General features: G+C 31.7%; 1 protein-coding gene across 1 annotated transcript in view; it reads left to right on the top strand.

Annotated features, from left to right (window-relative positions):
* magu (SPARC related modular calcium binding-like protein magu) overlaps positions 1-15,674 on the top strand; it is an 89,677-nt gene that overhangs the window by 59,639 nt on the left and 14,364 nt on the right. Inside the window, exon 3 of the mRNA XM_014422395.2 lies at positions 13,386-13,583. Coding sequence (XP_014277881.2) covers positions 13,386-13,583 — 198 coding nt within the window. The remainder of the gene's footprint in view (positions 1-13,385; positions 13,584-15,674) is intronic.

Here is a 15,674-nt window from a genome sequence, read left to right as displayed (position 1 = left end):
CTAGTAACACACTAACACTAATAGAACTAGTAACACACTAACACTAATAGCATTAGTAACACACTAACGCCAGTGGGTTCATTATTTTTAGATTCCATGCTTCTGTGGAAAAAAAGTAGTTTTACTAACAAAGAAAATCTCTTTAGAGGTTTTGTTTACGCATATTTCGTCATTCCCCATTACCTTCTACGACTTCCTATGTAAAATATCATTTTTTTCTTAAATATTTGGCATTTCAACGATATATAATACGTCTATTTTACTAATCTTATTTCCTGGAATGTGTTTGCAGCCTGGAACAAATATTTTTCCTAAAATTAATAAACAAACACTTTCCTCGTTTTCATTTATTCATTTTTTATAACTAGCTAAAATGTAAAAAGAATTAATGTGAGGAGATGATAGGGGGGTGCGGTCAGCAATTAAAAAAAAATTATTTATTCGTGTTTATGTTTCGACCTGAATTTCAGGTCATCATCAGGGCTAAAAAACAAAAAGAGTTAACAACCATCATTCAGAGAAACATAAAAGTTGAAAGAAATAATAAACTAACAAATTTGGAAATATACTTAACAATGAACTGAAGATAAAATAGTTGATTAAAAACCATGGAAGTATTATACTAGTAGTTTGATAACACTGAAAGATGAAATATAATATTATATAGGTAAGAAGATAAGTATAAGAAAAATAAAACATATGATACAATGGTTATTTATGAATAACTTATTTATATATTTGTATGTAATAACTTATTTATGTATTTGTACTTATTTATGAATAACAATGTGATTATATATATATCATGTTACATTCATTTTTCTTTCATATAGTTTGTTCATTATGTTGATTAAAATTGTTTTTCAGTTTTTAGACACTACTTCCAAATCTTATCTTATACATATCTTCTATATAATAATGTATTTCATCTTATATTGTTATCAATCAATCAACTAGTTTCCAATCCACCTGTTTATATACTTTCTTAGTATAAGTTTATTATTATTTCTTTTATATAATTTTTAAAAAATAAAACATATTTCGTTATTTTCTCTGTATACTTATTCTAATGTTTTATCAATTCTTACAATGTTTATAACTTCCTTTCATTTAGCCCTCGGAAGTGGGTGAAATGTTGGTAAACAATAAGTAGTTTTCTTTTACTATTTTGATTGCTTTATTGACCGCCACTCAGACTAATTTCTTACAATCTACTTCATACGGTCAACTAGATTCTATAAAAAAAATTTTTGTTCATCAAATTTCGTTTTTAGGTCTATAGTTTTTTCCAAAAATCACAAAAAGCGATGCATCAACATGAGCCATCGAATCTACACAGAGTTTGGGCGTGACGCGCGCAGTACATCAGATTTCCGCGTCCACATTTAGCCCTAACAGTAGGCCGAGATCCGACGCAGAAAAATTTGACTTATTTCACAAAAGGTTTCATTTATTTCAATACATTGTATTCTTGAACAAAAGTTTAAAAAATAAATAACAGTCGCATTAAAACCGCCGGGACAATAAACGGAAGCCATTGAAATTTTCAAAAACTTCGAAAAAAAGGTGAGCCCTGTTTTGAAAATAAAGTACATTTCCTCAAAAATTGGAGTCCTGATATAGCTGTATACGTTGAACAGTTCCCCATGTACGGTCTTTCCGAAAACCAAACTTTTTTCTCAATTATAACGAGAAGTCAATATTGTGTTAATATATTTTGGCAAATTTCATGAAAAATGCTATTCCTATGAAGATAATGATTATAAACGACTTTAAGGAACATTTAAATTAGCTTTGATTGGAGAGCAAATAGAAATCGATATCTCAAATAGATCCCGAGTAATAGTTTTTGAAATACCAAACCTTTTTTTAAAATAACAAAAAGTGCTATTATACATTTCTGCGTCAAATGGTTCCCGAGATATGGATATTCAAAATTCAATTCAATTATCTGTATCTTGGGAACTATTTTTTTTTTTTAATATTTATTTATTGCTATTTACAACTGTAAATTATAATACATTTAGTAAATCTGAACTAAGTTAAATTGGAGTGTTACTGGCGTGTATAGAAAGTACCCATTGGTAACACTCTAACGACATTTTACATTAGCTGGTCTCGTGGCCATCTTCTTTTCAGGCACCTCTGAGGATTGTCAGAAATGGAGGAGGTTGCAAGGTTAGAAACGAGGGGGTTTGAGTGGTTATAGGGAGTTTATAATGGAAGGAGTGATATCTAGTTCGAGCTAGATCGGTTACATAAGAAACATTAAGGTCTTTATGTATGATTTTATTTGTGACAAAGTAAGGAGCATTGAAGATTTTACGGTAGGAAAGGAATTCGAAGGTTTAGTGGAGCCCCAAAGCTCAACTCCAGATGGGCCTTATTATAGTCATGTAGATCAGTCTTTTGTAATGTGTTGGAAGTTTAGACCGTTTGTCTAGTAAGTGCTGTAATAGTTGAAATCGACGTGCCGGTTCCTGTCTTTTCAGTCTTGTGTGAGGATTCCAGAGTAATCGCTTATCCAAATGTAGTCCAAGGTAGCGGATCTGTTCGACAGGGGTAAGAGTAACATTATTAAATGAAACTGTAGGGCAGTCAGTAGGTTTACGACGAAGGGTAAAGGTGATTTGATGGGATTTGTTGGAATTTATCTTAATCCTCCAATTATGACACCATTCTTCGAGGGCTGTGATAAGTGGGATTGGAGAGTTTGGGATGAAATTAATGGGTTATTCGGGAACTACTGAACGTGAAATATGAATTTATGAAATGTCTCTATTAAGGTTCATATTTTTCCAAATTTACTCTAATTTAAACTTTGTTCTTTCAGATTCACTAGCTTTTTAGGTATTTTTAAAGACATAGAGCTTCGAATCAGAAATTAGTTTTTTTTTTAACGTTTTCAAACAGCCGCTATTTTTTATCCCCCCCCCCCCAGTTATATTTGGCAGATTCATCAATTTTGACTAGTAACTATATGTATTTTCATTAAAGTTATGAACAATTTAGGTGAATTAACTGACTTTATTCTCCTCTTGGGCTGTTATACTATAACCAAAATGTTATACTATAACCAGATCTGTTTCTCCAATAAAAATATTACAAGAGCCCGAGAGGAGAAAAAAGGCAGGTATCTCACCCTAATTTTTGATTATTTTAATGAAAACTATGTATAATTAATAGTCAAAATTGATGAGTCTGCCAAGTATAGCTAGGGGAATAAAAAGTGGTGGCTGTTTAAAAATCTTTAAAAAACACTAATTTTTCATTCGGAGCTCTATATCCTAAAAACTACCATCAATACTAGAAAATCTAAGAGAACATTATTTAAAGAAGTGTAAATTTGCTGAGTTATTTACGTTAAATAGTTTTCGAGATATAGCTTTTTAGAAAGCAAGTTCATAAAAATGTTGTATGGAACGTACTAAAAGATCAGTAGTTTAAGTGAATTTTTATTTTTAGAAATTTATATCTCAGGAACTATGTGGCGTACAGATGTCTATTAACACTCAAATTAAAGCTAGTTTAATCATCTATAAATTAGTTTATTATGTTTATCTTCGTAGGAGTAAAAGTGTACATGAAATTTGCTAAAATAAATTGATTTATAGTTGAGATGTAGATGGTTGACCGTAGATTAATGCTTGAAGAAGTTTGTCGGGGGGTGCGGTCAGTAAAGAACAACATAAATAAACAAAACAATATTTATTTATTTTATGCCGACGTTTCGACCTGAGTTTCAGGTCTTCATCAGGGCTATAGAACAGAAGAGATAACAACAGTTGTTATCTCTTCTGATCTATAGCCCTGATGAAGACTTGAAACTCAGGTCGAAACGTCGGCATAAAATAAATAAATATTGTTTTGTTTATTTATGTTGTTCTTTACTGACCGCACCCCCCGACAAACTTCTTCAAGCATGATTTATAGTTGTTACTGAGATATAGACTTTTCAAAATAAATTAACTAACTACAAATCTTTCAGTAGATTTTTAAGAAATTTTGCTTTTTAAAAAGCTATATCTCGAGAACTATTGGACGTAAATAGCTCTTGTAGGGCTAATATTTCAGTAAATCTACTCTTCTTTAAATAATGTTCTCTTAGATTTTCAAGTGTTGTTGGTAGTTTTTAGGATATAGAGCTCCGAATGAAAAATTAGTGTTTTTTAAAGATTTTTAAAACAGCCACCACTTTTTATTCCCCTAGCTATACTTGACAGACTCATCGATTTTGACTATTAATTATACATAGTTTCATAGTAATCTAAAATTGGGGTGAGATAACTGGCTTTTTTCTCCTCTTGGACCTCTTGTACTAAAAGAACTGGTTAGATGCTCAGTATTCAACTAGCAATGAGGTGGTGCAGGGAGGTGTAGACTGCACATGAAGATCCCTGCTAAGCGATTCATCCAGCATACCGGCATTGTCTTGCTCCCGCCGCGTCCGCCCGAAGCGAACAGATGCGCCTCAACTCTCTGCTACGGCCACCTTGTATTTAGCATATTTCATAAAACGATAGTCTTTAAAATCAGCAAATGGAAGTAAGAAATTTATTTTTTCTGCAAATAATTATTTACCAATTCGAATGTCTCCCATCTTCACATTAACAGACATCATGACCTGAACAGAAATCCAAACTAAAACCAGAAACAACTGTTTTTTATAAATAAATAATTCAAACTCTATCCATTATAGTCTCAAAACTTTTTATTTCTCTTATACGTCCAACGTTTCGGCCAATCCGGCCATCTTCAGGGACAATCTACTACAAAACAGTTCCTATTACATGTATGATCCTACAAACAATTTAAAATACTTAACATTATTATTTATAATTTATCTTACCTCAATACCACTTTGAAAACCATATAATTTAACAACTCTAAACTTCATGCAGGTTATTCTGCCCAGGTCAAAAATATCAATATCTATGAAACATTAAAAACATTAGGTATAAATATTTTTTTGTTAATAGGTATATCCCACATATGTTTAATTACCTAATTAGTCAATTATCAATTAAAAATAAAATCAATTTATTTATCTGCAGACACTATTCCTTAAAACTTTTATCACAACAATGCTTGTAACCTTCCTCCACTCAGTTCAAGCAATCCTCAGGCCACTGCTGATCTGATGTACGGCTGTGAAGTCTGGGGAGCGGCATCCTTTACGAAAAGGAAAAAACTACAATCTTTTCAAAATAAAGTCCTAAGAATCGCAGTTAATGCTCCTTGGTTCATAAGAAATAGCTAATTGCATCGCGAATTACAAATGGAGTCAATAGATGATTATATCAAAAAACGGTTCATGAAGTTCCACTCCCAGTTGCCGACAGTTAAATGAGCAGTGACCTACAACCTGGGAACCCAACCTCAACCCGAAGACTGAAGCCCAGGCTTCACAGGACATTCTGTTATAAATTCTATATTTATTAATTCATAGTCACACTACCTCTATTGTACTTATTATTATTATTTATTTTTTACTTCTCTCGTCCCTTTTTCAAATTAATTTGTTTCTTTTTATTGGGGGCAATTGATTGTGAAGCATTATTCTTTTATCTTTTTTTTTTCTTTTAATTATAATATTGTATATAGTTGGGGGTGTCTTTTGTATGAGACTAACTCCTCCCCCCCCCATAATCAACTGTTAAAAACTATATATATAATTTATATCAACCATGTAAGGCCCACAAGGCCGATTTGTTATAAAATAAAATAAAGACATGAGATTTTGGATTAGGAAGTTATTACATTAAGAGTTCATAGATAAGGAATATATATTCAATTGATTGGACGATTAAATTAAGGATTATTATTTGAACGTATGAAATTGATGGTAGGAAGAGTCCGGAGGCGGTCAAAAAAATTAATTTCTTCAAATTTTGTAGAGAGTATATAGGTTAAGAATTCATAATGATACGAAGGGGTGCGGTCAGAGAATAACACAATTAAGTTGAAATATAAATAAGTTATGATAGATAGTTGACCGTGGATGATGTACGAGGAGAAGATGGTTGGGGGTGTGGTCAAAGTGAAACACAAATAAGTTGGTGTAACCTATTTAATTGTGCCAACGTTTCGGCTAGAGTTTCTAGCCTTCTTCAGGGCTAAGCATAGATCAAGATAAGAACCACAATAAGTATAGAAAATAAAAAATAAAATATCAACTGAATGACATAAAATTATTAATTGAAATAAGTTCAACTTATATGTGTTATATTCTGACCGAACCCCCAGCCATCTTCCCCTCATACAGGTTAAGACTTAAAAAAGTTTGTTATTATATTGAGATATGTCAAATCGTTTTTGAATTTCAGAGCTGTAAATTCCTCATAAATGGGCTGACGAACAGAGAACGTGTTTAGGCGTGTAGTTTTAGGAATTGATGCAGAAGCTTCCTTAATTTAGCTAGAGATATGTGTTAGGTTCATTTTATAGTGCATGCTCTTTCATGTGATATGCAACGATATGTAGGTTAAAATTAGTTAATATTTCTCAAAACCTAATTTCAAATTTTTATTTTCTTAGGAAGTGCGTATTTTAAAATTTTCATTCTAATCATCCGAATGTAAGCAAAGGCTTAAAAAGTTTTATTTTTTACTTTTTGCACTAGGGAGCAAATCCACCTGAAATAATGAAAATCAGATTATAAAGAAGTAAGGTTAGAAGCAAGTGGGTTTGGGTAGTTACGGAGTTTATCAAGCAAGGATTGGTATCTGGTTCTGGCCATGATTTGTGAAAAAGTATGTAGCATTAAGGATTTTGGATTGTAAGGATTGGATACTATAGAGGAATTCGTAGGTTTAGTGATGCCCCAAAGCTCAACACCGTAAGGCCTTCAAGTCATATAAATGAGTCTTTTCTAATTAGTTAGAAGTTTAGACCGTTTGTCCAATAAGTGTTGTAGTCGGAATCGATAGGCAGTTTCCTGTCTTTTCAATCTTCTATGAGGATTTCGTGTCAGTTGTTTGTCCAGATGTAGTCCTAGGTAGCGGATCTCTTCGACAGGAATAAGTGGAATATTGTTTTAAAGGATGCCGTTGTTCAACGAAGGATAAAGGTGATTTGATGAAATATTTGGATTTATTTTCATTCATCCCGTTTTAAGTGTGACGATGTGAACATGGAGGGTTTGGGATAAAATAGTAGGTTCGTTTATTCCTGATAGCACACACGTATCATCGGTATTGATTAAATTTTTTTCCAGTCTAAATTTCCCTATTTGTCCTAAAACAGATAATACTATCGATTTATTTCTTAATTAATTGAGACTCAGTTGTAAACATACACACAAACTCTTCTTAGCGATTATAATAAAAATAAATTATAAAAAGGCATCTAGAAAAATAGAATATTTCTATAATATATTTATGGGGGGAAGGGAAGTATACGATAAAAGATTAATAATTTCATAATTGTTAATTTAACCCATCAGATATTTTATTATTTATTAACATAATAAATAATAAATTAGTCAGCAAATAAATAAATTTAATCGTGCCGACGTTTCGACTTGAATTTCATGTCTTCATCAGAGCTAAAAGACATTTATTTCATTTTTCTTTCATACAGTTCATTATGTTGATCCAAATTGTTTTCAATTTTTTAAACACTACTTACATATCTTATCTTATGCATATCTTCTTACCTACATAATATTATATTTCATCTTTCAGTGTTATCAAACTACTAGTATAATCCTTCCATGGTTTTTAATCAATTATTTTATCTTCAGTTCATTGCTAAGTATATTTCCAAATTTGTTAGTTTATTATTTCTTTCAACTTTTAGGTTTCTCTCAATGGTGGTTGTTATCTCTTTTTGTTTTGTTTTTTAGCCCTGATGAAGACCTGAAATTCAGGTCGAAACGTAAACACGAATAAATAATTTTTTTTAATTGCTGACCGCTCCCCCCTATCATCTCCTCACATTAATCCATTTTACATTTTAGCTAGTTATAAAAAATGAATAAATGTAAACGAGGAAAGTGTTTGTTTATTTATTTTAGGAAAAATATTTGTTCCAGGCTGCAAACACATTTCAGGAAATAAGATTAGTAAAATAGACGTATTATATATCGTTCGAATGCCAAATATTTAAGAAAACAATAATATTTTACATAGAAAGATGTAGAAGGTAATGGGGAATGACGAAATATGCGTAAACAAAACCTCTAAAGAGATTTTCTTTGTTAGTAACACTACTTTTTTTCCACAGAAGCATGGAATCTAAAAATAATGAACCCAGGATCCTTCATGAGGTATACGTTGTGGTACGGGCGTTAGTGTGTTACTAGTTCTATTAGTGTTAGTGTGTTACTAATGCTATTAGTGTTAGTGTATTACTAGTGCTATTAGTGTTAGTGTGTTACTAGTTCTATTAGTGTTAGTGTATTACTAGTGCTATTAGTGTTAGTGTGTTACTAGTGCTATTAGTGTTAGTGTGTTACTAGTTCTATTAGTGTTAGTGTATTACTAGTGCTATTAGTATTAGTGTGTTACTAGTTCTATTAGTGTTAGTGTATTACTAGTACTATTAGTGTTAGTGTGTTAATAGTGCTATTAGTGTTAGTGTTACAGATGTTTTTTCATCGATGAAGATAATACATCAGGTCAAGATATACCTGTTTTTTTTCTAATTTTTTCTTGAATTGAATTAATCCAATTTATTTATTTTTTTTGTTTTTCGGCTACCCTACAGTTACTTGAATAATGTTGCTCTTACCCTTGTCGAACAGATCCGCTGCCTAGGACTACATTTGAACAAACGACCAACTTGGAATTCTCACACAATACTGAAAAGACGGGATATTGGACGTCGATTTCGAATATTACAGCCCTTACTAGACAAACGGTCCCAACTTCCAATTACAAAAGACTGATCTACATGTCAATAATAAGGCGCATCTGGACATACGGAGTTGGCTCCACTAAACCTTCGAATTCCTCTCGTATCCAATCCTTACAATCCAAAATCCTTCGTAAAATCCTTAATGCTGCTTATTCTGTTACAAATAAAATCATCCATAAAGACCTTAATATTCCATATGTAACCGGTTTAGCCTGTACCAGATATCAATCCTTCCATTATAAACTTCCTAACCACCCAAACCCACTAGTTTCTAACCTTGCTTCCTCTTCCATTCCTGATAATCCTCTGAGGCTCCTGAATAGAAGATGGCCTCCAGACCCTCTAATGTAGAAATATTATTAGAGTGTTACCAATGGGCAGTTTCTCTACATGCCTGTATCATACCATTATGATCTTACATCAAATTTACTAGATGTATTTTTATGTAAATATCAATAAACAAATTTAAAAATATATACATATGTGTGTATGTATATATATATTTTTTTTTTTAATTTAGTACTTGCAAAAGCTAAAAAATATTTTATAAACCCATTTCTCTTGTAGTTTAATCAAATAATAAATTTTTTTTTTAAATGATCATCTTAAATAAGCATATTTTTAGTTTTACTTAAAATTTTTGAAATTTGGATTCATATTTATATATGATATATGGGTGGTTCCTCTACACCTCTGTGTCATACCATTATAGTCTAACATAAAATTTACTAGATGTATTATTATGTAAATACAGGTTTAAATGTCAATAAATAAAAAAAAATTATATATCAATATCTGCCTACACACTTGTATTGGCCCAGCCGACAGATCTGACCACAGTGTCAACTAACCGTGAAGAAGTAATTCTTGTCAAGGTTCTGAAAGGATCAGTCTTCGGTCACGCATAGCTTCATGACAATCAAGCCTTTGACACACCTTCTCTTTATATTATTGATCTTTTTAAAGTTTAATAAAAATCCAATTTACTTATTACTAAAGAACTGATTTGAAACCAGTATATGGATATGGATGATTCTCAGGAGAAGGGAAAATTTTTGCAACTAGTTTGGAGTGAAATTAAAATGTAATATAAAAAATTTATATATTTTTATTTTATTTCTTCCTAGGATAGAGACTAATGTTATGAACTAGTTTTCGGAGATCTATTTTCACAACTAATATTTTTTTAATATAATGTATTTATTGATATTTACAACTTAAAATATATATAACCATATTTTATATTTGTATATTAAGATATATACAATATATAGTTACAATGGCATTACATAGACATATGGAGAATCTACCCATTGATAGAATTCCAATAATATTTCTAGAGGGTAAGATCTTGAGGCCATTTTCTTTTTGGACACCAAGGTGGATTATCAGGTAATAAAAGAGAAGTCAGGTTAGGAACAAGTGGATTTGGGTGGTTGGGTAGTTTATCATGGAAGGATTAGTATTTGGTTCTGGCCAAATCGGCGACATATGGAACATTGAAATTATGTGACAAAGTAAGGAGCATTAAGGATTTTGGACTATAAGGATTGGAGAAGAGAGGAATTCAATGGTTTAGTGGGGCAAGATTAACTCTAAAACTTAATATTCTCATAGGAACACATGACTGCTGATAGTCCCACATAACTGACAAAACTTGCTGTTTAGTTAATTATTTTATGGAATTATTAGATAGTTTTAATAAAAATAAATAAATAAAACAGGGATAACTTTTCTGCTTATTATAAAAAATTAAAAGCTACAATTAGAAATTAGCTATATTTTTCCCTATTGTTTTACTCTTACTGTTCTGCATCTATAAAATACATTTACTCTTGTTTTTTTAAATATATATGAATGAAAAATAAAAACAAATATGTCGTTTCAAATGAAGTAGGTAAACAAAATTAGTTTTCATTAGAAACTGACACTAAACCATCAAATTCCTCCAGAATCCAATCCTTACAGTCCAATATCCTTAATGCTCCTTACTTTGTCACAAATCAAGTCATCCATCAAGACCTCAATGTTCCATATGTTGCCGATTTGGCCAGAACCAGATACCGTTCCTTCCATAATAAAATTCTCAACCATCCAAATCCACTTGTTTCTAACCTGGCTTCTCCTTCATTACCTAATAATCCTCCTAGGCATCTGAAAATAAGATGGCCTTGAGATCTTCTCCTCTAGAAATGTTATTGGAGTTCTATCAGTGGATAGATTCTCCACATGTTTTTATCATGTCACTATATCACCAACAGCAAATTTACTTGTTGTATATATGTGTATACAGTTGTAAATAATAATAAATAAATTATTAAAAAAAAAGAAAAAAAAATTTGTTTTCAACGTCTCAAAAAACTCTTAAGGTGCCTCTACACGTTTGACAAACAATGGCAAATTCACACACGTGCAAGGGTTTGGATAGGCTATTTGTTTTGGCTGGTACAAGTTGGCCTGAATTTGTGACTGACCCGTTGAGCGTCGGTTTTTGGTACAAATCAAAGGGGGCTTGTGCTGCATCCACAGGTTTGTGTTCAGTTGGCCTTGTTTTAGAACTTGAGTCCATAGATAAATATTTATGGTCTTTGTATTTTAATTAATAAAAGAATTTCTTCAACCTTTGGATTAACTCCATTTTATGTTTTAAAATTCTATCGATTCGTTGTAAATACTTTGTTTTAAACTTTGACAATTAACTTTAACATGTTATTTATTTATAATCTTAAAATTTTTTCTTGAGACTGGTAACTTCTTAATAAATAATTCAAAACACTATCCAATTATAGTCTCAAAACTTTTACTTCTTTTACACGTCCAACGTTTCGGCCAATTCGGCCATCTTCAGGGACAATCTACTCAATAACACTATGAAAACATATAATTTAACCACTCTAAAAACTTCATTCAGGCTATTCTGCCCAGGTCAAAACATTGATATCTAATTAGTCAATTATCCATTAAAAACCACAGTCAAAATTATTTCTCTGCAAACACTATTAATACACTTTTATTACAACCTTGCTTGTAACCTTGGTAATTCATAAGGTTACAAGCAAGGTTGTGTTAAAAGTGTATTAATAGTGTTTGCAGAGAAATAATTTTGACTGTGGTTTTTAATGGATAATTGACTAATTAGATATAAATGTTTTGACCTGGGCAGAATAGCCTGAATGAAGTTTTTAGAGTGGTTAAATTATATGTTTTCATAGTGTTATTGAGCAGATTGTCCCTGAAGATGGCCGAATTGGCCGAAACGTTGGATGTGTAAAAGAAGTAAAAGTTTTGAGACTATAATTGGATAGTGTTTTGAATTATTTAACATGTTATTTTTTATTTAAAAAAGTACAGATATAAGTTTATTAAGACATTATATTATTATTTGAGACATTATTTGAGTAATTAAATGAAAAAGGATTTGGTAAAAAATTTAGAATAAAAGTTGCATTTATATGTTTTGTAGTACAATAGTACTATATTATACCAATACCATTTCTATGAATTTTTATCATGTACGACCTAATTTTTGGATTTGCTGATTTGATGTTGCTATTGCCGCTTGTTTAAGTTACTCCCTCTTTTACCTCCCCAGTTATACTCCATCCCTCTTTTACCTCCCCACCTATACTCAATCCCTCTTTTACCTCCCCACCTATACTCAATCCCTCTTTTACCTTCCCACCTATACTCAATCCCTCTTTTACCTTCCCACCTATACTCAATCCCTCTTTTACCTCCCCACCTATACTCAATCCCTCTTTTACCTCCCCACCTATACTCAATTCAGTGTTGCTCAGCCTCCTTGCAACGGTAAGACCGAGCATTTCTCTCACCAGTACACTCCTAGCATGACATCTTTTTATCTCATTTGACCATTTTGTTCATCTGGACACTTCCTGCATTTATCGTTTTAAATCATGAGCCGAAAAAACGAGATCTTAGATCTTTTATAAAATCTGGATTCTCCAGTTCTTGATGGAAGATCTACAATTTAGAATTGCATTGAAAGTAACCGATATACATTTTTGTCATGATAAAAAAATTGTACAAATCGTCTACCATGAGATAAATGTTCACAGGACAAAAATACCTGCCAGGTTAATAGAATATAATTGATAATGGCAAGGTTGGCCAAAATGTTAGAGATATAAATTAAATTCATGAAGAGTGTTGAAGTTAAATGGATCTAATTTATTATAACTGATAAAAACAACCTGAAATCAGAATACATATAAATAAAATATATTGGATTAAAATAAAAGAATATAAGTATGTTCGACTGTGTTGTGTTGTTATTATTTAGTTACTATATCAATTATTGGCATTACAAATAATCATTTCAATATTACTAATAATAGTAACATATGAGGAGTCCATTGTGTAATACAATATTGTAGAATAGACTAGATATAAACAGACTTGTATTATAATGTGGTCATACAGGAATTTTGATACCATTTCTTATACTATATCACTATTTCTGTTTATTGCAGGTGTAGTATTAATGAATTGTTTGATATTTTCAGATGAACAACCATGCTTTGCCGAGCAGGAGGCTAGGAGGGGCGAGGGAGGGCTGGACTTTATTCCCAAGTGCTTGCCCAGCGGACAGTACGCCCCGGTGCAGTGCCACGAGGGCACAGGCTACTGTTGGTGTGTCACGCCACAAGGAAAGCCCCTCAGCAACACCTCTGTCAGGAATAGCACTCCAGTTTGTGTCACACGTACTTATCCTTTCATTTAGTTTAACATTAGATATCTAAGACATAACAATATATATTTTATTGTAAGATTAATAGTTAATCATATGTAATAAATTGTATGAAGATAGTCCGTGTGGTGGCCAGTAAAGATACAAAATAGGGAAAAAAAATGTTTATTGGTAACCAACGTTTTTTTCCTTTTATTTCTTCTGATTTCTTTATATTATCTGTTCACTTATCCTTCTAATTTTTTATATCATTGCACTTATACCTCATTTATTTCACCATGCTTTCTTGTAATTTTATCATATTTCTTACTAGTTCTATTAAGTACTGTCTTCACTATTAATTACTTTAGTTGTACATCAGTAACTCTTTCATTCATTACTGTTCTTTCTAATTAATTAATTAGTATTCTATTTAGTTATATTCATGTTCCTTTAGTTTTTATATATACCTCGGCTCCACAATAACATCAATAAATGATTAAAGGACTGAGATAGACCAGCATATAACAAGCACGAACAGGGCCTTCATCTTTCTGTCAATATACTAAAATCCTGGAAAATCTCTAAAAAATCCAATAAAGTCAGCTCTGATATATGACTGCAAGACTTGGTCATTAACATGTACCTACGAAGCAGAATCAAAAGATTTGAACGGAGAGTTCTCCGTAAAATTGTAGGAGTGATCTGGGATCAGATCCTTGGCACATGGAGAAGAACTAACAGTGAATTGCTTGCAGAGACTGTTCAGTCATATCTCATGATATCAAGATGGATGGACAGAATTAACAAAGATGCGAAAGAGCTGCATACAGCAAACTAGAAAGGAGTAACCCAAGACACAAGTGGGTGGAGAAAGAGCTGGTTCGGGCGCCAAAGATAGGTAAGGTAGATAAGGTCTGTAGAGCCAACTGAAAAAAAAAATCTATAAATAAATTAATAAAGCTTACACTCTTTTTATTTATATTTTATTGTTTCATCATATTTTAGAATGTTTGTATTTTATTCTTATTTAGCCTTGATGAAGCCCTTCAAAGTTTGACGAAATGTTAGTTACAAATAAATAATTTGTTAACTATTTCGTACCTTTACTAACTGCCTCCTGGAATATCTTCCTACAAAATATATTTTTGGTAATGTAAATGAATCAATTGATAAGTAGGTATTACAGAAGATAGTTTCTTAGACAGGCGTTACCAGTTCAGAATGGAGCTACTACATGTCTCTTCTCTCACTTTATAATTTTGACTTTGATGATTGATTAAATCCTGAAATCTTTTATTTACTAAAAATTCTAATATTGGTTGGGTGTTTTTATAAATCGCACAAAAGATTGTAGTGATAAGTACAAGGAATATTTATTTTATAAATTTAATCATTTAAACAAGGACAATGAAGAGATCAAGATAAGAATTATGAATAGAAATAAAGCATACAATGGCCTTGTTAGCTTTATCAAGTCGATTGTGCTCTCTAAATGCTCTAATTTAAATATATATAAATCACTTATGAAATCTTTAGTTTGCTCCGCTACTGAAACATGGACACTTGAAACAGTAGATTGAAAAGCTCTTCAACTCTCTGATAATGAGCCACATTTTTGTCCTATTTGCGAACAGGGCATCTGGCACATAAGGAATTTATTGAGCTAAATAACCATGAGGGTATTGCGAAATTTATCATGTCACGAACAATGAGTTGTCTTGGACATGTTGAAAGGTCGCCCAATGAAAAAATGAAGCAGAGGCCTCCAGAGAATCCTTTCATTGAAAGTGGAAAAGAGGACATCCTGGAAAAAGCTGGCAAAAAGAGGCCCTCAGGGAAATTGAAATGACTGGCTTAAGAAGAAAGACTAGAAAAAGAGGAGAGCAGGCGAATTGTATAACTATTTGTTTTTTCAAAGGACATGAAAGCTTTTTTGGTATTTTTAGAGTTTAGCCACAACCAGAAAGAGTAAGAGCATCTTTGGCATCCATATTTAATGTAACAATTTTCCTTCTATAGTCATCATTTTATTGAGTTCTACTATTCTTCGAATTCCTGGAAGACTGGAATGTAATTCTAATATTTCATTCAATATTGGAGATTCAATTATTACAGAATGATA

This window comes from Halyomorpha halys, unplaced genomic scaffold, assembly GCF_000696795.3.
Source record: "Halyomorpha halys isolate HHAL.00 unplaced genomic scaffold, Hhal_1.1 Scaffold371.1, whole genome shotgun sequence".
In the NCBI taxonomy this organism is placed as follows: Eukaryota; Metazoa; Arthropoda; class Insecta; order Hemiptera; family Pentatomidae; genus Halyomorpha; species Halyomorpha halys.
The sequence above is the reverse complement of the archived record's forward strand: the minus strand, read 5'-3'. Positions and strand labels throughout refer to the sequence as shown.